A 24,476-nucleotide genomic window follows, 5' to 3' on the forward strand; every position below is an offset into this window, starting at 1 on the left:
TGTGGAAAACACTCCTTAACAGACTAAGTTAGAACTGTTTGGAGAGATGACATTTGAATGTGTCCTGACTTTTTGGCGTCCAGAGGGAGAAGACTGCACCTCCTTGGTGTGACTCCTCGTCAGCTGTCTCTTTCAGATTTTGTCTCTACAGATGTATTCTGTGGGTATTTTCTGCCTCTAAACAAACAGTGCCAGGTGCACTGACACCAGGGGGAATATGACGTCGCAGACACAGACCCACATGCCGCTGGTGGGGAGTGGCCAGAGGCAAGATGGCTGCTGAGGTCTGGGAAATTCACCAGCATGTCCCAGGTCAGATAATAAATGGTAAAGTGTCATGTGAGTTCCCTGTCCGACTGTCTCAGGCGTGCAGAATGTTTATATCTGATTTGCGCTTTTCTGCTGTATCTTCACACTTGAAGAAAGAACAGAAGGGGTGAACAGGGCTGTGCTCTGGGTCCTGGTGATACAATCCTTGGATTATAGCCCCTTTGGGATTTCCTAGAGCGGCAGGACTCAACAGGGCTGCTCCTTTTAGTAAGAGTTTGATACACATTCACTGCCAGGTAGGAAGGAAGTGTGTTCTGATGACTTGAAGGAATGGGATAATTCTGAGACATTCGTCTAAGAAGTTGGGCTTTATGTTCTTAAAAAAGTTTTTAGTAATTTAGTTCTTTAAGAGTTGTTATGCAAGCCTTGTTATGTTAGCAACTGACTATTTTTCAACCAAAAAAGAAACTCTGAAATAGAAAAATAAACCAATAAAGATTTAAAAATTTAAAAGGTTAAAAATTAAAATAATTAAAAAGTAAAAATTTAAAAAAAAAAGCGTTGTTATGGATTCGGGCAGGTATTTGGGAAGTGGTGATGCGATCTTCCCCCACCTTGTACTCTGTGGGTCTTTTTCACCTACACGAACCGCCTGTCTTCTTTGCATCACCCTCTGGATTTTATCACTCTTTCCCAGAGAGCTTTCTTCAGTTTTCTCCCCTTTGCAGTCCTCATCCGAACCACGCAGCATCTTCAGCTATCACCCAAAATCCAATGACTGCAGAATCTCTCTCCAACTCCAACTTCTGTCTCAAATTCCAGCGCCACCTGACAGTTGGATATCTCTAGAATTTTCCATCATTCAGAACTGCAAACTTTGCCTGTCCCCCACACCCCCCTGAATCCTCATTTTTATCTAAGTACCAATTTTTGTTTTATTTCTTGTTGACCCATAACTTCCCAGCTGGCTAACTGTTCTGCCCTAACTGACCTCCTGCTCTCTGCTGGCTGATTTGGAGATGGTCAGTTTCCTCTCTTGTGCCTCTTTTTCTCATTACTCTTGCTGTACGATCTGACAAAATCTTCTCAGTGCCTCTGGTTGTCCCCTATTTTACACACCACTGTCGTATTCAATGTTTAGAAGAATCTTCCAGTCTGTTACAGAACAAATTGTGTCCTCCTCCAAAATTTGTGTATTGGAGGCTGAATGGTCAGGGTGGCGGTTCTCCTGTTCTCTGTACATCCCCTGCTCGACCAGCCCCTGCCTCACCCACACCTACTCACCTGACCCACCTTCCCGCTTCATCACAGAGCCTCATCAGTAAACGCCTACACACTTGCCCCAGGCCCCAGCTAGAGATTGTTCAAATATTTAGATCAGAATGTGTCCGCTGTGATAGTTTATCACAGGGGCGGTGAGGGCTGGGCTGCTCTGCTCGTTTCCCTGGTAACTGATGAGTCAATTTGACATTGACTTTCCTGTAACTGCTAACCTCCCCCTCCCCTGGTCGCGAAGAGCAGTGCCTTGTGCTGCCTGCCTTCTTCTGTACACGGTGGGGACTCGCGCCAGGACCTCGCTCCAGATGTGTAAGGTCTCCCACCCACTGGGGGATGTCGCTGTCGCCGACTCCAGGCTCTGTCTTCAGCCTGGAGGCCGGGCGGGTACAGGGCTTGCAGGCCTGCGAGGTGCAGCCCAGCAGAGGCCTGTTATCCAGTATCTCAGAACGTGACTGTATTTGGAGGCAGGGTCATTCCAGAGGTAATCAAGTCAAAAATGAGTAATTAGTGTGGCCTCTAACCTGACATGATTGTGCCCTTAAGAGCAGAGGAAATTGGGAAAACAGACATTTCAGAGGGAAGACAATATGAAGACGCAGGAAGACGGTCCACAAGCCAAGGAGAGACCAACCCTGCCAACATCTCGGTCTCAGACGTCTGCCTCCAGACAGCCTTCAGACAGGCCACAGCATTCAATTTCCCTGGGCCTCCAGCCTGCCAGACTTCCCTGCAGAGTCAGAATTTGCCAGTCCCTACAACTGCGTGAAATAATTTCTTAAAACAAGTCTCCCTCTCTCTCTATACACATGTATGTACATCTTATTTCTTCTGGTCCTGGAGAACCCTGACTAACAGACACTACAAATTAAAACCTATGATTGTTTTTTAATGCAAAATATGGTGCAAGTCCTTAGACTAGTCATCGAGATCCTTCCCAGTAATACCCCAAAAGTCCCATTCCAACTACAGTTTATACCACTTTCTTTCAACCATCTTTTGAGCAACATCTTAACAATAACATTTATTGAAAACCAACTATTTAACATTTAAGAAGCATTTTTTTTTCTCCTGTGGTCTAAAAGCATAGACTAGACTCAGACTGGATTCACATCCCTAAGATTTCCCTACGTTTCAGTTTCTTCCCCTGTAAAATGGGAATAATTCATCCGATTATTCTACAAATGGTTACTGAACAACCATGGGTGTCACAAATACCATCATGAGGTTGCTCCTTTGGAGACGAGTCAGCGGAGACCTCTAACCCCTACGTGCTGGCGCTGTTTACTAAGAGGAAGACCAAGGAAGAGCACATTTAGGGGAAGCAGTGAATCATGACTTTTATTTGGGGTTGAAATGCCTCTTCGTCATCCAAGACGAGATGATAAGTAAGCAGCAGAAGATGGAGGAATGAAGCTCAAAGATTAGAGCAGGACTCGCGATAGAAAATTGAGAGTGATCTACCTTGAAAGGCATTTAGAGCCGTGAGATAAACAACGTGAATTTAGACACGTGGAGTTCCACGAGTCAACGGGAGAAAATGCTTCAGAAGGAGACGGTGATCAGCCTTGCAAAGTATTCCCAGAGGCTGCACTGAGCGGACGGCTGCATGAGGAGCTGAGGTCCCGCCCCCCAAGGAGACAAGCAGAACTGGTGAAAGCTATCTTAAAAAATTTTTTTTTTAAGTCTCTGGAAATTGTCATAAGGGCACACAGCGAAAAAAAGAAATCTTTATTCAAAAAGAGCACACTAAGTCTTGGTGAGAACGGTGAGCCTGGAATTGGGATCTATGACCTGATCCCTCCTCCTACCCTCCCACCCTTCCACTCTGACCCAGCTCAGCTTGATGGAAGCCCCATTTCAATCAGGTCTGGCAAAAAACACAGGACTGCCTCCCCATCTTCTCCCAGTCAAGGGAAAAGGCATTTCACGGGGAGGCATGGAGAACCAGCATTTCTCATCCCCTCCAACTTTCTATTTAAGAGGCTAAATACCTGGGGAGTGTGACTGCGAGGTCCAGGGCTCCCTGTCTCCATCCAGGGGAGGCTCCACGCCAGTGAGAATGCTGGCTTCCTAAGTGACTGGAGGGTGGAGGCTCTCCCTAGCAAGGGACGCAAGTTACCACTCTGCCCAGCACCGAATATGGCTCAGATAGTCTGCCCAGGGCAAGAGGTGTTACATGAGAATAGAGCTACAAACGTCCCCCTAAAGGAACTGAGGTTACTTGAAACAGTGCGGGAAAGTTCACGAACACTCCCCAAACCACGGCCCCTCTGAGGAGCAACAAGCCAAACCAAGCTGGTTCACCGGAGAGAACCAGCGAAGAGGCAGCTAACAAGAGCACACCTGGAGTCAGAACAGGCCTTAAAGTCTGGCCTCCAAACTGCCCCTGTCTGAGATGAATAGGAATAGGCTGTGGACCAGTTTATGCCCAAGGGCATAATAGAAAAATAGAGCCATCAGCCAGCAATTATTGAAGCCTAACAGCAGGGTGTGATACCAAGTGAAGCAGACAACTCAACAGAGAGATCATAGGAAGAGGAAGTCTAAGAGAGCTATGCTAAAGCTGTGCCATCCAGGGCAGCTGTGTGCACGCCAAGGCTCCACACTGAGCGGGGAAAGGCTCTCACTAAAACGGTCTAGCCAAATCACTAAACCAACCAACAAGCAAACAACAACAAAAATAAAACCTGGAGAGAAGGGGAGACGAATCGTTATCCACAGTTACCACCATGTATTACCTAAAATGTCCAGCTTTCAACAGAAAATGAGACATACAAAGAAACAGCGAAGTGTGACGAGAAAGGAGGCAGTAGAGATGGCCTGTGGAAGGGTCCAGATTTCAGATTTAACAGACTTCAAAGCTGCCATTATACATATGTTTTACGAATTAAGATAAACATACTTAAAGAAGTAAAGGAAGGTATAGGGGGAGGGTATAGCTCAGTGGTAGAGTATATGCTTAGCATACATGGGGTGCTAGTCCTGGGTTCAATCCCCAGAACCTCCTCCAAAAGTAAGTAACTAGATAGACCTAATTACCTCCCTTCCCCCCACCAAAATAAGTAAATAAATTTTTTTTAAGTAAAGGGAGGTTTGATGATGATGTCTCATCCAATATCAATAAAGAGATAAAAATTATAAAAAGGAATCAAATGGAAACTATGGAGTTGAAAATACAATGACTAAAATGAAAAAAGGTCACTAGAGGGGCTTGACAGTAGATTTGAGCTGAAGAAAGATGAGAGGATTTGAAGAGAAATCAATACAGATGACATAATCTGAAAAAAAAATAAAGAGAAAAGAATGAATAACAATGAACAGAGCCCCAGAGGAATGTGGGACACCACTAAGTACACAAATATATGTGTGATGAGAGTACCAGGAGAGAGCAAAAGGGGCAGAAAAGAAATATTTGAAGAAATTATGGCTGAAAACAATCTACACATCCAAGAAATTAAACAAACTCCAAGTAGGACAAATGCAAGGAGAGCCACACCATGACACATGGTAAAAATGCTTCAAGGCGAAGAGGAAAGCTGGGAAGCAGCGAGAGAAAAATGCCTGCAGGACTTTCCACAAGCCCGTGACTCTGCAGGGAGCACCTCTCACCCAGCAGGGGTCCCAGCTTCCTGGGCTGCCTGCTCTGAATCCCCTGGATTGGATCCCAAGCAGCAACTACTTCACCTTTTATAACACTCATTTCACTCATTGTCAGGCTTAGACACATAATTTTGGGGGCTCAGTGCCAAAAAACAAAAAACCAAACCAAAACCAAAACCAAAACGAGGGGCCCCTCTTCACGACTTCTTAAGGATTTCAAGATGGTCTTAGCAAAGCATTAAAATCAAGCTCAGGGATGTTCTGAGCATGAAGCCCAAGCCATAAGCCCTCAAAGCCGGCCCTTCTCAGTTTCTCGTTCAATGTCTTTCTTACTAGATTTTCAGAAGCATGAGGCCAAGTATACAGGTGGTGTCTCTCTTGCTTATCATGAAATTCCTTTTGTCTTTCCCAGTGACTATCACAGCAGCCACGTAATGAGTTTGTCAGCATATGGAAGCTCCTTAATTCAACTTGCCTGTTTTTGCTAAAAAACAAAAGCTAATTTTTGCTCCACTGTATGGTCCTTATTACATTGTTTGATTCACAAAGGCTTCATCTTTCACTGTGTCTAGCATGTTGGCCTTTTCAGAAGAGTACAGACAGCTTAAGCCCAATTATTTTATATCATTTTGCAGTTCTTAGGTAAGTTCACCATATTTATAAACCCATCGAACAGAACAGTCCTTTTCTCATGAGTTGATTGATTAGCTGCGCAAGTTTTAGTGTTTTCTATTTCATCTTACGCTTACCTAGGAAGTATCTCACTGTATTAACCATTGTTAGCTTTGCTTTTAAGTAAGTACTCATCTATTTGTAGAATCTTGAACTTTTTGATGAGTGATTTAAAACTACCTTAGCTTTGGATTCCATTTACAAAGTCACCCTTCAGATGTCTTCATCTTCTACACTATGGGTACAATTACAACAGATGTGAACAGGTAAGTGATGGTGGGTCTTTGGAAATTTATCAAATTTCTCTGTGCCCGTTTCATATCTAATGACACAGGGTTACTACTACTAACCTCACAAACTTTATTAAAGAGAATGACAGGAGGTGTCATAAAGGCACCTCGGAGGGTCCTTAACATTCAGCAGATACACTGTGGGTGTTAAATTTTTCTCCCTCTCACACGACAGGGCGTTGCCTGTTGGCATCAAATGCAGTCATCTACTTTCCTAATTCACCCAAGTTTTTATCACTTACCAAGAATCACCAGATGGTGGTGGTTTTTGAAATTCTTCTGATTTAAATGCAGTTAATAATGAACACATTTCATGAATCACAATCCTGTAGCATCAACAGAGATTTAGTTCATATAGTCATGCACTCTGACAAAATGTGCCTTCTGAGAAGATGTTGTTGTGAAATTCTCACAGTGAAATGCACATTTTCAATGCACGTGTAAACCAAACAACATTTTAAATAAAATATTTAGTTATTTTAAACAAATATTTAATCCTATGACCCATTTAATGGTCCTTCAGTTTAATGAATTTAGCAGGTTAATGCCTGCTTATTAATAATCTTTATCAACACATTTTTCCTTACTGAAAACAAAACAGACCTTTCCAAATGACAGCCACATATCACCAAGAGCAGATCAAAGCCACTGAGCAAACAGACTAGCTATAAAAAAAGTTTATTAAAAAAATAGACAACATATGTAAACATCTTTTCCAGTCACAAAGCTTCATAATACAGCATATCAGGCCCAGGCCTTGAATCTCTGCAGTGGGAGCACCTGAATTGTTGGCTAATAGTAATCAGCTTAATTTACCTTTCAGCGAGCTGTTAAGCCTGTAAGAAAATAAATAACCAGATTCCGCCAAGTATACTAATACACAGAGAAAATCACGACATGTACAGTAGATCTCAGCAAAAAATAACTATTTGCAATAATACATGAGATTGAGTCCTCATATCACAATTATCTTTTCAATATATCTTCATTTCTAAATTCATCATAATATAGAGTGACTAAAATAAAGCTGAACAGGAACAGGTACAGAGCAGAGGGACAAGGCAGATGGCCACCCATCACTCCCCCACCCTCACGCCACACACACGCGCACACACACACACCACACACACACACACACCCCACACACACAGCCCTCACACCACACACACACACACCACCCTCACACCACACACACGATGTTTTGGTAGAAGCAAAACTGAAAACACAGTTTCTACATTTTGTATTTCACGCATTATCTTAGGCACATATTTCCTCTACTTATAGTTGGAAGTTACATGCCCCAAATGACTGAATATAATGTAGCTAACCAGAGCTGCAAATGTGATCAAATTCTGAGGAAACCAAATCTCCGTTATGTAATTCAACCACCACCCAAAGGTGAAGCCAAATCACAGAATGGATAATAACACAACAAAATGTACCTGAGGTTTTGCTGCAAGAATCTTAAACACGAGATTGTTTTCCTTAGGGCAAAAAGCCCTTATACTGATAGAATTCTTTCATGCCCTGTCCATCATTCGCTGAGGAATACTTGTTAGATGACTAAGATGTTTCAAAATGGCCAAATAATATAATTTTCCTCCTTTAAAAGTCTACTATAGGTAGATATTTTGTCATATCTGATTTAATTTAAATCATTGACCTTTCAGTTATTCAGTAAACCTTAACCAAGGTAAAATTTTAAACGAAATATCAAGTAATGTTTAATGTTTGCAATTAATGTTTCTCATTGTATAGAAAAATTTAAAGTTGTTGTCTATCATTAGAGCAACCGTATTCTAGTGATAGAAGTGTAACAGATTTAACAAAAGAAACCCAAGCAAATTCACCAAGCTCCTGGATTGCCATTTCAGCAGCTTAAGAACTCAGTAGTCTATATTGTATTATATCTGTATGCTTTATAAAAGTGATTCATCAAATAATTTAAAATCATTTATAAACCTGATCTGCTATCCAAAGATTCATTTGATAAATTCACATCTGAAAATAATCTGTATTTCTCCATCCTACTATATCAGTTTACTTCACCCAAGAGATATCTAACATTTATGCACAATTAAATGAAATGTGAAATAACGATTTTAATATACTTACATTCTAACAGTACTGCTGTTTCCTGACTTTGCAGTGTTTCTTTCTGATTGCTTTTGAGATTATTGGGATAATTATGCACGTAAAGAGAAAAATAAAATTAAATGATGTGAATGTTCATGATACATGAAGTGTGCATCAATTAATTTTGAAAAACTCCCTGGCAAAAGGAAAAGCCAAATCAGTGGGTCCTGATGAAGGAAGACCCTTTCTACAGGCAGAACCTACGGATTATCCCCTCGCAGCTGCATAGTAGGGTCTGAGTCAAACGTCAATGACGCATTTGTAAAAAATCTATTTCGGAGTTCTAATGGGCAACATTGTTATAAGTTACATTCAGTAAAACTTGTTTTACAAGTTACATTCAGCAAAATTTTCTCAACGAGAGAAATATTGCATATTTTAGGTGAGATCTGGATACATTTATGCATTATAAGTCTACTGCTGAATTTAGATAGTAAACAGGACTGAATATTCCAGTCATCAAATTAAAAAAAATAGACACCTTTACTTATTAATAGTATCACATTATCCTTGGCTTTTTGTTGCACAAATAACAAAAAAAAAAAAAAAAAAAAAAAAGAGAGAGAGAGAGAGAGAGAATGAAATGAAAGAAATGAAGAAAAGAAGAAAGAAAAGAAGGGAAAGGAAGATAGAAGACGAGAAAAGGAAGGAGACAGGAAGGAAGGAGAAACACACACTCATCCCAATTTCTGCGTGTACTAAGAAATGGGAACAAAGCATGAAAATTGCGCTTAAACGTAGTTTGACATTGTTGCACGTTTCTTGTTTTACAGGTGCGTGTTGTTTGTATTTCAAGTTACTAGGTAGGAGTCCAGTGGACAAAGCACACAGCAGGCGCCCACAGCCATCACGCATGTTTTGGGAGAAGTCAGACGTCCATCACTAGTTCAGTAACATGGCCACAGCTTTGAGAACACAGCAGCGTGAAACAGTTCAAAGGGAGACACATTGCTCTCATTCATTCACCTTAAAAAAAAAAACAACAACAAAAAACAAAACAAAGAAATGCCTGAACAACCTAAGGCACTTAAGACAGAAATTCTTTCTCCAGTTGCTGCAGAGACGGCCGGCTGGCTCCGCCCCTCGGCCTGCACAGGGGCACCGTGCGGCCCCCGCGCTGGCCTTCCGCGGCGGCGCCCAGTAAGGAAGGCACGCGCGGCTCGCTTCTGTCCTTGGCGCCGAGGGGGCGGGCGGAGGCTGGTCCTGGGCCGCCCACCCCGGGGCCGGCCTGCGCGGGCGGAGGCGGGGAGGCCGGCGGGGCGTTGACCCGGCTTCTCGGGGCGGGCGGGTGCGGCAGGGGCAGCACGTGGACAGCTCTTTGTTTTTCAGGCGGGACCTCACTTGGCAGGTCACTGCGAGGACCAGAGGGGGAGGGGTGCATCCCCCAAACCCACTCAGGGGGCAGTTCAGAGGCTCCGGGGGCTGAGAGGAGAGCGACACCAGCTGGTCGGGAGGGCAAAGACAGCGTGTGATTAGAAAGGCAGGGCCGTCTAAAACGACGGACGTCAAGGCAAACAACCCAGGCTGACCTCCCTTGGGTACCCACCTTAACGTGAGAGTCAGCAAAGGAACCCAAACACAAACCTTATCTTTCAAACTGTCAGGATATAACGTTTGTTTTTATGAAAAAGTACTACAAGGTTGGAAAGACTGCTTAGGACAATGATCACTGGAATTGTTTTATAAACAGGATGGATTTTGAAATGGATTAGACTGGACTAAAGGCTTTAAAAAATGATGGTGAATATGACTAAATTTCACTTTCAGACGATGACTTGAGAAAATTACTGAAAATAAGAAAGCAGTTATGTTTTTAATTTTATAGCTTCTCTTTTTTTTGTTCTGAGAACTGACTTCTTCCCACTCTAGCAAATAATTATTGGCTTCAAATTTAAAAAAAGAGTGGTTTCTTATGGGATTGTTGAGATAGGATTTCACATGTGCAATTACAAATTACTGATCCTTTACTGCATCATAAAAGAGCAATAAGCCAATTCATCTAAAGACAATGAACAATAATACGAAAAAAAAAAAAATCTTGTTGAGGTATAGTACCTGAAGAGATAAAGGAAAAGGTAAAGCAAATTAAAGCAGATTCAGTTTTAATATACTTTATAACCAATCCTAGCGTAGCATTTTACAATCTAAAATGCATTTTTCATATACAGTATCTCACTTAACCCTCATGATATACATCTGAGGTAGTGGTAATTATGTATAAAAGGTGTAATAGTCAACTCCCACATAGCACTGAGTGCCCATTTGAGTTTTACACCTCCCTAAACTCAATCTCAACATAAACTGTGCAGAAGACACCATACCCAGGGGGAGGTTAGACAATCAGTTTTAGTGCCAGCTCTCCCACTAATTACTGACTGGTTCAGATTTGGGCCAGTGTCTTCCTCCCACAAGGGGCTTGGGGCAGTTACTCTCCACCTGCCCTTTCTCTTTTAATATGCTATTATGTATTTAGTTTACTGAAGTTTAATTATACTTTTCCCAGAATCCAAATGGTAGTTACTTAAAGTCAAATAAAAGAGTAGGGTAAAATTCGAAGATCTACGTGAACAGTGAAAGCAAACTTGTAAACATCCTCACTTGGAAAAGATAAAGTCAAAAATTCATACAGTTTTACATTCTAGTCTCTACAGTGGTGTTTCGTCCTCTCACCCACTGGTGCAGCCTACCTGAGGTCTGAAAGGCACTTCCATCAGACCTGGTCCGTCGATGACGCACTGCTCTTTCCTTTGAAGAGGCAGAAGAAGGCACATCCCCATGTGTGGGCTCTAGGAAGGAAGGAGGCAGGTTCTCCCACACACCACGATTGGCCTCCAGTCTTGGCACAGAGGTTGGCTCTGGACCCCTCCCTCCGAAGGCTGGGCAAAGATCTGGAGTGCGCATCTCGGGGTCACGAGGGATGTGTGCGCTGCCCTCGAACGAGTCTTCGCCATCAGTCTGCAGCAAGCACTTGGTGGAGAGAGAAGGCACGGCCAGGAGGCCCAGGGCGCTGGACGGGGGCAGCGAGGGGCAGCTGCCGGCCCCCTCGCCCGTGCCTGGCAGCCTGCTGGGCGGGCTGGTGGGGCTGCGGGACTTAGGCGCCCGCTGGAAGATTCCCTCCCGCCTCTTCCTTTCCTCTTTGGGCAGCGGTTCCTCCCCAGCCCGTGTTTTTTGAAGCTCTCTGAGGTCCAGGCCCAGGGCCACTGACGCCAGCAGCACGGTGCAGCTGTACAGGGCATACTCCGTTTTCTTCCTCGGGGGGCATCTGCTCAGGCTGTTTGGAGGGGTCCCCTGAGGGGTGCCAGTGGCAGGGCTCCCGGGGGTTCCTTCCTCCCGGCTCTCGGGTTCCACTGGATTCTCTCTCTGGCCTTCCTTCCAAAGAGGTAGATCAATGCAGGCTTGACTGGGTGATTTTATCTGCTTTGGTTTTCTGGGTTCCAGTCCATCAGGGGCAGGTTTTGGCTCTTCAGAAACACCTGAACAGAGGTACAGACACACACGGTAGCACCATTTTACAGTAAGAAAACAACCATTTAAACTATACTGTGAAACAAAGCTGAAATCTAATAAATACATATTCTAGATCAAAACACAAGGAGTCCTCTCCAGTTCAGCAAACGGTTCATCCAGGAGGACCCGAAGGAAGGGGCGTCCAGGGAGCTACAGCTCAGGCCCCCTGCAGGGGAACCGACAAGCAAACCCTCGGCTGTTTCCTGTCCTGCATGGGCACGGGGAATAGAAAAAGTCATCACGATACAGAAAGGCACCCTCACATCCAGAGGCATGGGGCTACCCTGGACAAAATGTGCCCTTTCCTGACCTAATGACAATGCCGGGCCCTGCTGCTACATCTCGCCTGCAGAGATCGGTGGTCCTCGGAGTCTGCAAACTTGGAGAAACGTGCATTCTTAGTCCCCTCCAGACTGTGGAGTCAGAAGTTCAAGGGTGACGCCCAGCCGTCTGCGTTTTAGGGATCCCTGCGTTAGGGGAAGTTTTATCGCTAGTATTTGTTGTTTGTTTGACCAACGACGTTTGACAATGAATCTTGGTTGATGAGAGGAGAATTTCTTGCCCTTAGAGCAAGAAAGAGTCAGAATATAATGAGAAATCTGACAGCAGGCAGCAGTTACCCGGGAGTTACAGAGCAGCTGTCTTGGTGTACCTGAGTGTGCTAACGGAGATATTTACACTGAAACCACACGCTCACGATGACACAGAAGAAAACTAAGAATGGACAGTACGTGATAAGGTGCTTGTAAAACTGAGCATAGCACCGATACCAAATTCAAGAAGTTTACGGCGTGTTTTGCTAAAACAGCTTTCATTTGGCCACAGTTATCAAAGGACTGTCTTAAATTGCCAAGGAGAAAGTTCAGTTTTCTTTTCTTTGGTGATGACAATTGTTGACATTTTCCAACCATTTCCATATCTCTTCAACCTTTTATTATCTTAACATTGAAGAGGAATACTGAGTACTGGAAACAATTATGATTCCTTTAGATTAAACAGATTCCAACGTCATACTCTCCAGCAGGAGTTTTCCAGAGCTAACCTCCTTGACAAGACTTCATCATGCCGAGGGCTGGGAATACAGCCCGAAGACCACCCCTTAATCGCAGCAGAATTTCAGGGTGCCTTTTTTTTCTATTTACTATCTCTTATACTAAATTAATTTGATTCTAGATAATTAATCACATCAACTTTTCTAGTAAAGAAAAGAGGCTGCAAATTCCTAATAAGTAATGTGGAACCTAATTATTTTCCGCCACAAAGACTTAGAGGACAGAAAATAATTCTGAGCTTAATCCAGCAAGGCTACTACTCGGTATATGGAGTGCCGCTAACCTTCCCTGTGTTACCTGAGCAACAGGTATTTAAGCAAAAGTTCCGGGACACTCAGGTGCTAAGTCCAACTCAAACAGATGCCACTTCCTGAAGCACATTTACCTGGCTGGTCCACAAATAATGATGCCAACGGCATGGCTGTCTGGTTCTTTATTAAGATAGTTGACCAAGGACTGTTGCCATCTGAGAGAGGCCTCATTCTACAAGAGAAAAATGTTTATTTTGATATAACAGAACCACACGACACACAAATTAGGTTTTGGTGAATATATGACAATAGTATTTTAGGGTAGTAAGGAGAATGTATTTGTACCCTGTGTTTTAAAGAGCAAACAAAGTACAAATAAAAACTTAATCTGAGACAGGCGATGTATCAGAGAATTTTTTTAACTGTTTAACTAAATAATAATTTAGTGTGAAAAACTCATCCTAGAAATTAAATTAATATTCAGGTACCTCGGTATTATTCTAATTGCTTTCTAAAAGCTAACTCTGGCCAATGCAATATTTCAAAGGCACTGTTCTCTGTCACAGCACACACTGGAATGACACCGGATGTCACACACATACCTTTCTTTGCAATCGGTTCTTTCTTTCATTTGTATTGAATTTGGTCCCCAGGTACAACCCTTTTTCTTGAAATTCCTTTTCACATCTTCAAATTCTTCTTGTCGACAAACTGTGTTCCTTCCCCAAGTTTTATTGCTTTCATCTGAAGTCACTAAACAGAGACCATCACTCATGAACCAATTAAAATTTTTTTAAGTCAAAGTGAATCAGGTCAGTTGTGAAACTATCTTACTTAAAACATGTAAACAATCAAGAAACATGAAAACAATGAAGAAATGATGTCTTTCGCTCCAGCAGATGGCCAGCTTCTTTCTCTAATCATAAATAACAGGAGAAGTAGAGTAAATTAAAAGGTATAAATTCAAGGTAAATTAGCAGCAAAGACCCGATCATTTATCTATGTATTTAACATTATGCAACAGTTAGGATTTCATTTTACTGAGGGAAAAAGTCAAACTGAACATTTAACTTACAAGAAATTTAGTACCTAATTTCTCAACCAAATCAAAGTTCTGAACCTAAGGAACACAAGTGTATTTTAAAATTATAAATTAAGCCAATTTTTCATTAGCTGTCACAACTGCTGGGCTACAATTACCCTTTAAAATCTGAATATATTTCAAATCCCCCACTTCTTGCCGTATTTCATTGCTTCCTGGGAGGTTTACATCCATGTTTAACACCCATGTGTCAGTGACACGTGTGTAAGCCGTCCCTCAAGCCTCTCTGTGCACTTACAATTAACTTGGAAATCAGTGGGGAGAGTGGGTATCATTTCTGCACACTTAGAAAACCACCCCGTAACACAGACCTGCTACGAACACGACCAAACATTATGACGTATCTACAGGGTGGATAAGAAAATCCATAAAAAGTGAGGTGGGAGAAATGATCTATAATGTTTATATTACATATAACCTACTTTCATCAAAAATTGCTTATGCATACAAGTATACACACACAAACAGAAGATAATTAATGTGGATATAAACTTTTTAATAAAAGTGTCTACCTTTGAGGGAGAGGATTGCTTAGATAAAAGTGGGAAATTTAACTTCTTTATATCATTTTTTAAAATCAGAGGCATTATGGGTGATGCTTGTGTGTTCCAGTATTTTCCACATGTAAAAATACATGTATATATGTGTCCGTGTGTTTGTATGCACACATGTATATGCACGTGTGTGTGGTGATCTTGAATCAGCTGTGCACTTTTTTATTAAGAGTCTTACAGTCGAATTCGGGAGGAATGGGTCAGCAATGCTCACGTCCGTGAGAGGAGCAGAGTGAGCGGGAGAGGCTTTCCGCTGGGGACTACGCGCCCTGAGTTCATCTCCCTGCTTCGTGCACCTGCCGCCGGCCCAGAGCCAGCGTTAGCGTTTGCTCTTCTGCCTCCTCCCTCCCCTCTAGCCTGGTGCTCCTGTTTCCTCCTTTGTTCCCACATCTGTTGAACTGGTACTGCTCTGTGGTTGCTCACTGCTGCCAGAACAGTGCTAGGGCTGGACCGCAAGATCTCTGCCTTGGTGCAGCGTGTTTACTGTTTTGACCTCTCCTGTCCATCTCTGACCTGTCATGGCTGCGTTTAGTCCGCAGAGGTTTCTTGGTGTTTGTTTGCTACGCAGACCGGTACGTAGGGCAGGGTGGGATGGGGCAGGGTGAGCGACGTGTCCAGCTCATATCCTCCGTCTCTTTGGAAAACTAAGTGATCTAAGTTTACCATGCATCACGACACTCTGTTATTGGAAACACGTCAAGGAGGGACAATGGCAGCAAGTTGCTGAAATAACGGAAGGCAGTGTGACTGGCTTTGCCTCCATCTGATTCAGCTCAGCAACAGGGGAAAAGGTGCGCTTGGCCCAAAGACATCAACCACAGGATGTGCCTGGAAACTTGAAATTCTCGGATGATAAGTGAATTCTATTATTTCTTTCTTTCTTCTTCTTCTTCTTTTTTCTTTTGTTTTTTTTTTTGGGGGGGGAAGGTAATTAGGTTTGTTTGTTTGTTTATCTATTCGTTTAAGCGGAGGGACTAGGGATTGAACCCACGACCTCATGCATGCTGAGCATGCGCTCTACCACTGAGCTATCCCCTCCCCCCTTATCGTTTCTTATTCTCAAACAGAAGTGTGCACTAAACGTGACATGACATCATAATACCATTATTAGAGTAAACCAGAGGACGTTATAATAAGAAAAGTAGTAAGAAAATACTTGGTGGAAATATCAGGTGGTGCCCTCTCTAGCAGACACTGATTCTTGGCATGATGGCGAAATACCACATTTTTATCCAAAGTCAAGCGTGTACTGTAAGGCCCTTTACGCTGGTATTCTTCCCACAATCTTTGGGGGAGTTTTTTTCTGTTCAGTTTCTCTGAAATGACTCCCATCTTTCTCAATACATAAAGTTACCCTTCCTTCAGTGTCAGGGCTTTTTTTCCTTCTTCCACTGCTTTCATGACCAATTTTTCTCACTCGAGTTGACTCATGTCTGCCCATCGCTGGTCCAGGGGAAATGGGCCAGACAACATCTACGACTCAGGGTTGAAAGGGTCCATTCCCCTGGGTCAGATGCGCATTTGCATGGATCCTGACTCCCTCCGAGAGGCAAAATCCTCAATGCCTACATGCTGATGCTATAAAAGGCAGACACCAGGGAGGGACCTCAAGTCCACAAAGAGCTTCAGAGCCAGAATAAAAAAGATGATGATCGTAACAACTGTCAACACACAGAGCTCTGACCAGGTGCCGGACACTGTTCTAAGTGCTTTGTATGCATTGGACCCTTTGGTTTTTAATTTTCTTATTGAAGTATGGTTGATGTACAGTGTTCTGTTAGTTTCTGGTGTACAGCATAGTGATTCAGCTATACAAACACACACACACACATATATATATGTGTTGTACGTTGTGGGCTTGGACAGAATATATATGTATATATATCTATTCTTTTCCATTATAGGTTATTATAAGCTATTGAATATAGTTCCCTGTTCTATACAGTAGGTCCTTGTTTATCTATTTTGTACATAATAGTTTGCATCTGCTAATCCCAAACTTCTAATTTATCCCTCCCCCACAACCCCATCCTCTTTGGTAACCGTAAGTTTGTTTTTTATGTCTGTAAGTTTGCTTCTGTTTTGTAAATAAGTTCATTTGTGTCATTTTTTTTAGATTCCATATATCATTGAAATCATATATTTATCTTTCTCTGTCTGAGTTACTTCATTTAGTATGACAATCTCTAGGTTGTCATCCATGTTGCTGCAAATGGCATTATTTTATTCTTTTTTATGGGTGAGTAATATTCCACTGTATAAATATACCACACATCTTCTTTATCTGGTCATCTGTTGATGGACATTTAGATTGTTTCCATGTCTTGGCTACTGTAAATAGTGCTGCTATGAATATTGGGGTGCATGTATCTTTTCAAATTAAAGAGTTTTCTCTGGATATATGCCCAGGAGTGGGATTGCTGGATCATAGGGTAACTCTATTTTTATTTTTTTAAGGAATCTCCATACCATTTCCCATAGTGGCTGCACCAGATTACATCCCACACCCTCTCCAGCATTTATCATTTGTGGACTTAATTTTAAGATGGCCATTTTGACCAGTGTGAGGTGATACCTCATTGTAGTTTTGATCTGCATTTCTCTGATAATTAGCGATACTGAGCATCTTTTCATGTGCCTGTTGGCCCTCTGTGTGTCTTCACTGGAGAAATGTCTGTTTGGGTCTTCTGCTCATTATTTGACTCTTTTAAACTATGATCATCCCGTTTTTACAGAAATGGAATCTGAGGCCTGGTAAGGTTAGGAACTGTGCACAGTCACAGTGCAGGGGGGCCAGAGCCTAGATTTGATCCCAGACGGTGTGGCTCCAGACTCCATGCTCTCAGCTGCCACGTTGAACTGGACTGTGAGAACCACAGGGCAGTGATGCAAGCTGGGGACCAGAGGAGACAGAAACAAAGACTGGAGTAAACCACTGGGGGTACCTGGGGTGGGAGAGAAGAGTACCCAATTCATGTTCAAAAGCATGAACAGTCCTGTATGGAGGGTGGATCCTGCTGGAATATGCGGATTCAAATGTTTTCACCTGTTACTGCAGAGAATGAACGCTGGGGACCCGGCTGCCTGGGGGAAGTAGGGGTGTTCCCTGAGCCGGCTGCATGTCATGCCACAGGGTTAGAATGTATTTGAAATCCCCAAAGTATTCAATGTCACTAGTACAAATCCCGGGCCTGGCCAGGCTGATCCAGGTACAGCGTCCCCACTGCGTGAGGCTGGTGTTCACAACTGAGGACTGTGACACAGGAACCCTCATTCCTTGTTGGTGGGGATGCAAAATGGGGCAGACACTTCGGAAGACAGCCTTGCCGTTCCTGCAAAACTAAACACACTCTTATCATACAGTCTTATCAGGTATTCCCACTCCTTGGTGCTTATCCAAAGGACTTGAAAACTTAGGTCCACACAAGAAACTTCATTACTGCCAAATCTGTAACTTGGAAACAACCAAGATGTCCTTCAGTAGGAGAATGGATAAATAAACCGTGGTACATTCAGACAATGGAATATTATTCCACATTAAAAGGAAATGAATTGCGGGGAGGGTATAGCCCAGTGTATGCTTGGTTTGCAAGAGGTCCTGGGTTCAATCCCCAGTCTCTCCATTTAAGAAAAAAAAAGGAAATGAGTCATTAAGCCATGAAAAGACAAAAAGGAATTTAAATGCGTCAGTAAGTGAAAGAAGCCAATCTGAAAAGGCTACGTGGTATCTGACATTCTGGAAAAGGCAAAGCCATGGAGACAGTGAAAGGACCAGGGGCTGAGGGTGGCACACAGGGGATATTCGGGGCAGTGAAACTACACTGTATGATACCACAGCGGTAGATACATGTTGTTGTACAACTGTCCAAGCCCAGAACGTACAACACCAAGAGAGAAGCCCAGGGTGAAGGATGGATCTTGGGTGATAACGGTGATGTCTCAGTGTATCATATTATAACGAACTGTAACGAATATCCCACGGTGATGCCGGATGTTGACAGTGGGGGAGGTTGTGTATGTGTGGGAGGGGGTATATGAGAAAATCTCTGTACCTTCCTTCCAATTTTGATATCAGCCTAGGAACTGCTCTAAAAAAATTAAGTCTTAAAATACCAACAACAACAACAACAAAAAACAACAAAAAAAACCCCAACAATGTAAAGACAAGAGGAAAGAGGTAGAGAAACAGCTTGGCAAGACCAGAGGTGTCATGCCTTCTCTCTGCCTGGTCCCTTGACCAGAGATGTGAGACAAGCCTTCATTCTCTTCTCTATTCCTTTAATTAAGCCCTTACTCCTTCTGGGCAAAGGCAAAGTGCCAAGCATGGCTTTATGAAAAACGCATTCTCGGAAAGACAAATTAGGTATCATAAAACGGTCACACTTTGTGTTCTAGGATTATACATTTATTTAGATGAATGAGAAAGAGACTGGTATCCTGGGAGCTTTAAAAAAATTTGTTTTTCTTCTGGTGCCAAGGTTTTCATTAGCAAAAGAAAATAAAAAAGAAACTGATTGCAGGCTTGATTACAGAAAATATTCTCTTGGATTTTACCCCTCCAAATAAAGATAGTAAGTGCAGAAAGGTAAGTTTGGTGAAGAAAAGAGAGGATGTATGTTATTTAATATGGCAACTTCCACTGACTATCAGATTACTCACATACATACATATTAAACACATTCTCCTTTTGCTGAGACTACTTTTGGGGTTCATATGGATTCACCTTTGAACAAAATCAAGTTTTGTCTCATTCCACTCAAACTCTGATTCAGGGTCTAACTGAAACTCTCACAGTGTGAGGATGTCAGATGAAGTAGCATATGTGTTTTTCTCCACCAGGCTGAAGATTTTCAAAAACCAAAACACTATGTGGTATTTTGAAGTACAGATCTTCCTCAACTTACAGCGGGGTTACGTCCCAATGACCCCTCGTAAGCTGAAAATATCCTAAGTTGAGAAAGTATGTAATACATCGGCCTATTGAACATCATGGCTTCGTCTTGCCTGCCCTAAACATGCTTAGAACACTTACATTAGTCTACAGTTGGACAAAATCAAACAATGCAAAGCCTGTTTTAAAATAAACTTGAATATCCCATGTAATTTACAGAATACTGTACCGAAAGTGAAAAACAGAATGTTTGTCCAGGTCCAGAATGGTGGTAAGTGTATTGGCTGCTTCCCCTGACATAGCGGGGCTGACCAGGAGCTGAGGCTCACCGCCCAGCATCATGAGGCTGAGATGATGCTCATCATGAGATGAGGCTGCGTGTCACTCGCCCAGGAAAAGATCAAAATTCAAAATTCGAAGCGTGGTTTCTACTGAATGTGTATCACTTTTGTACCATCATAAAGTCAAAAAGCCCTGAGTCAAACCATCTGTGAGCGGGAGACCGTCTGTATTAGGTTGGTCAATCCAGAGCCAATTAAAACCAAATCTCCAAAAACAAACTATTTTTTTTTCTTTACCAAACAATGAAACTAATGGAAGAAACCCTGAAATCCTGATTCCATTTTTCAAAATATCCATAAATATGCAACTGATATAATTAGGTTATGCACATTTTGCACGCGAGTGTTTAACCAAATGCCTCAAGATATTACTTCCCCTTCTCACTAATTATCAGAGAAATACAAATAAAAACTACAATGAGGTATCACTTCACAACAGTCAGAATGGTCATCGTTCAAAAGTCCACAAATGATAAATACTAGAGAGGCTGTGGAGAAAAAGGAACCCTCCTACGCTGCTGGTGGGAAAGTAGTTTGGTGCAGCCATTATGGAAAACAGTATGGAGATTTCTCAAAAGACTGAAAATAGACTCACCATATGATACAGCAATCCCACTCTTAGGCATATATCCGGAGGGAACTCTAATTCGAAAAGATACATGCACCCCAATGTACATAGCAGCACTATATACAAGAAGTTGTGGTATATCTAAATAATGGAATACTACTCAGCCATAAAAAGGAATAAAATAATGCTATTTGCAGCATCATGGATGGACCTAGAGATTGTCATTCTAAATGAAGGAAGCCAGAAAGAGAAAGAAAAATACCATATGATATCACTCATATGTGGAATCTAAAAAAAAGAAAAAAAAATAGGAAAAAGAGGACACTAATGAACTCACCTAAAAATAAAAACAGACTCACAGACATAGTAAACAATCTTATGGTTACTGGGCGAAAGAGGGTGGGAAGGGATAATTTTGGGAGTTTGAGATTTGTAGATGTTAGCCACTATATATAAAAATAGATTTAAAAAACCATCAAATTTCTTCCCTGTATAACACAGGGAATTATATTCAATACCTTGTAATAACCCTTAATGAAAAAGAATATGAAAACAAATATATGTATGTATATGTATGACTGGGACACTGTGCTTGTACACCAGAAATGGACACATTGTAACTGACTGTACTTCAATTAAAAAATAAAAAGATATTTCCCTTTCTGCTCTGTGGCCTGCTTACATCACCGATTGCATAGAACCTGAAAATCAGTTATTGTGAAAACAAGAAAATGAGACCAAGGAACGTAAGACCAAATTTTGTTTTCCAAATAGTTATAACATGTAGTAAATATCCCATGCTTAGAACCAGCCATAAAAACAATATATATGTATATATATATAACTGAACTGAATCACTTTGCTGTACACCTGAAACTAACCTTATAAATCAACTACACTTTAATAAACATTTTTTTAAAAGTCTCCTTAAGTTGACCCCAAGTCACCAGTGACAGGTGCCCAGCGTCCCTACACGGGGAGAAGGCTTACGCTGTATGGCCCGGAGTCGGGGAATCACGGTGGGGCTGCTGGGCGGGCTGGAGCTACCGCTGTTCAGGCTCCTCCGTTTGTCCAAGGTCGGGGAGGCCTGCACCGTTATTTTGTGCTGGAAATCTGTTGGATGCAGGAAAACAATGAGAACTGAGATCCCAAGGGTTTAGTTTATTTTCCCAGCCAGGTCTTCCGCACAAGGCAGGAAAAGCAGAGACTGCCAGGCAGTCAGAATGAAGAGGCCAGAGCCTTGCTTGTCTTCCCTTTGGGGTTCAAGTCCTGAAATAATGGCTCAGAGTCATGCTGTGTTGAGCACAGTGAGACACACACTCATAAGGAAATGAATATTGCTGAGCGCCAGGAGACTTAGTCTGCTGGGAAGAAAGGGTTCCCCTCATTCAGTCCCACAGAGTTGAAAACAAAACTGAAATAGGGGACACCCTGGGTGACATGAGTCCTGGGTCTGTCACTAACAAACTAGGGACCTCAAACCAGTCAGGAGCCTCTCTAAGCTGGTCTTTGTGGCTGTTGTACAGAACAACAGACACCTCCCAGCATCGCTATGGTGATTAAAACAGAAAATGTAAGTTACGTGGGGCTCAGGACACGCTACCCGCCCTGACATCTCCTCCTTAACCTGTCACATTTCTACACAACTGTCCACCTCCACGTCAACCCAGCATGGAAATGCTCAGGTCTGTTTCTTTGGGTCTTCATTTACTTTTCAGGCTCCCGTGTCACACAAACTTAACATTAAATACATTTTTATATTTTTCCCTGGCTGATCTGTCTTTTGTCAGTTTAATTTTCAGACCCAGCCAGGGTCAAGGGAAACTGCCCCCTACCTACAGTTAAAAGCATTTTGTGGTCAAGGTACCTACAAATGATGGTTACTATCACCTAACTGTAACACCGGGTAGCTGTAATGCCAGAGAGATGCCAGGAACTATGGAAGAAAAGTAGTATTTCCAGAGGGAAGAGGAAAGGGTCTAGGAAAACTTTGTAAGCTGTCAGAAAAATTATCAAAAACTTAGATGCAGGTAAAAGAAATTACTGGGTTTTTTTTTCAGTGCCATGCTGAGCTTAACCTCTGATTGATTTTCTATTGTCTGGGCTATTTTTACAACTCAGTGGGGGCAGAGGTTAACTTACAGATTTTGTCTGGTGGTGATGCAAATAATTTCTGTCTGGCATAAAAGAAAATCCCAAAGGTTACATTTATTGCCACACTTGGTCACTAACCAGGTTTGTATTTAACCTAGAAATCTAATCCCAACATTCCATGATTAAATTGCCCATAAATACTTAGCTCCTCAAATTCTCAACGTGAACCAACTTTAACTGGTTCCCTCGTTAATTAATAAGTTGAATAAAATCTTTGACACATGTTCCTTTCACTTTTGCAAGAGAGCTATAAATTACCTTTTGGAAAATTACACTTTAAAGAACTTTAAAGAACCACCTGCTATTTGAAATGAGGAGCTGGAATTTGGTAGGCAAGACAGCTATCCAATTACTCATGCTAGAAAAGTGAAAATTTTTCTTCGTATTGTCTTTTCCCTGACTGCCTGCCCCAATTCCAATCAAACACAAAGTATCTTGTAATTCCTGTTACATATTTTTCTTAGAGTTATAGGTGAGAAATTTATATTCTAGGTTCTGGAGTTAGCAAACTCCAGATTTGAATTCCAGTTTACCACTTACTTGCCATATGAATTTTGGGAAAGTAACTTCATTTCTTTAACTCACAGCATCTTCATTTACAAAAATGGAAAAAAAATTTGTTATTCCTACTTCACAGGACAGCTAGGAAAAACTACATACAAAGAAGTACAGAAAACACTTAGTACAGGGCCCAGGACATGATAAGTGTTCAACACACACGGCTGATATTTTGTGTTCTCTCCACCTGCACTGCCACCATCCGTTCACGCAGAGGCTGCTACAAGCCCTTGTTCAGTGCAGGTATCTCTGTTTGAGATCTATCTCACAGCAGAGGTCTATCTCACAGCAGCCAGATGCATTTTAAAAAATGCATGCCTGACTGTCATTCCCCTGCTAAAAGTCCTTTAAAGGCTTCTCATAATGCGTAATTACAGGTCAAAATCATAACCCGCTCTGTCACCCCCTGCAAATCTGAGTCCGGGCTCTGTGCCACTCCAGCCTCCTTTTGCCCTGCACCCCCGCCCCCCCATCACTCGCCATGGTCTAGACCAGTGGTCAGCAAACTTCTCCCCAAGAAGTGCCACACAGCAAACATTCTAGGTTCTGTGGGCCATCTGGTCTCTGTCACCAGAACTCAGATCTGCTGATGGAGTGAGCAAGCCTTGATAGAAACGCAGAAGGGAGTGTGTTCCGACACAACTCTTATTACGGATGCTGCCCTTTACATCTCATGCAACGTCCGTGTGTCAGAAACCTTTTCATGTATTTAAACATATACAAATCGATCTTAGCTTGGTGGCTACCCAAAACAGGCGAGAGGCTGGATCTGGCCTGGGGGCGTAGTCAAGCCACACTGGCCTTTTTTCTCTTTCTAAAATGCATTTTTATTTTATTTATTTATATTTGGGGGGGTAATTAGGTTTGTTTTTTTGTTTGTTTTTAATGGAGGTTCTAGGGAGTGAACCCAGGACCTCATGCATGCTAAGCACGCACTCTACCACTGAGCTATACCCTCCTTTATTGGTCTTTTTCAATTTCTAGAAGAAACCAAGCTTTCTTCTCATGTGCTCCCTGCCTGCTTTTCCTTCCCCTTGTATTTGGTAAATTCCTCTTTCAAGTTTCAATTTAAATATTACTTCCTGAAGAAGCTGCCTATGCGCTTCTTAGACCAGGTGGCATCTCTCTGCTAATCACTGTCATATGAGTTTTCCTTTACAGTTGTTAATAATTACAGCAAAAAAATTAGTATCTGTTTGATTATTAACTTCCGGTCCACCTTCCACAACCATACAACATCAGCCCTGTATGG

General features: G+C 42.3%; 1 protein-coding gene across 2 annotated transcripts in view; it reads right to left on the bottom strand.

Moving 5' to 3' along the window:
• Positions 1–6,772: 6,772 nt before the first annotated feature.
• MAP3K21 (mitogen-activated protein kinase kinase kinase 21) overlaps positions 6,773–24,476 on the bottom strand; it is a 59,783-nt gene continuing 42,079 nt past the window's right edge. The window contains exons 6-10 of one of the 2 annotated variants that reach the window (XM_074373147.1): positions 21,503–21,625; positions 13,659–13,809; positions 13,191–13,288; positions 10,934–11,719; positions 6,773–9,689 (exon numbers count right to left, since the gene is read on the bottom strand). In XM_074373147.1, the coding sequence (XP_074229248.1) occupies positions 9,274–9,689; positions 10,934–11,719; positions 13,191–13,288; positions 13,659–13,809; positions 21,503–21,625 (1,574 nt within the window). In that variant the 3' untranslated portion in view covers positions 6,773–9,273. The remainder of the gene's footprint in view (positions 9,690–10,933; positions 11,720–13,190; positions 13,289–13,658; positions 13,810–21,502; positions 21,626–24,476) is intronic. The other variant, XM_074373148.1, reaches the window with a different exon arrangement.

The sequence above is a fragment of the Camelus bactrianus genome, chromosome 11 (assembly GCF_048773025.1).
Source record: "Camelus bactrianus isolate YW-2024 breed Bactrian camel chromosome 11, ASM4877302v1, whole genome shotgun sequence".
Lineage (NCBI taxonomy): Eukaryota > Metazoa > Chordata > Mammalia > Artiodactyla > Camelidae > Camelus > Camelus bactrianus.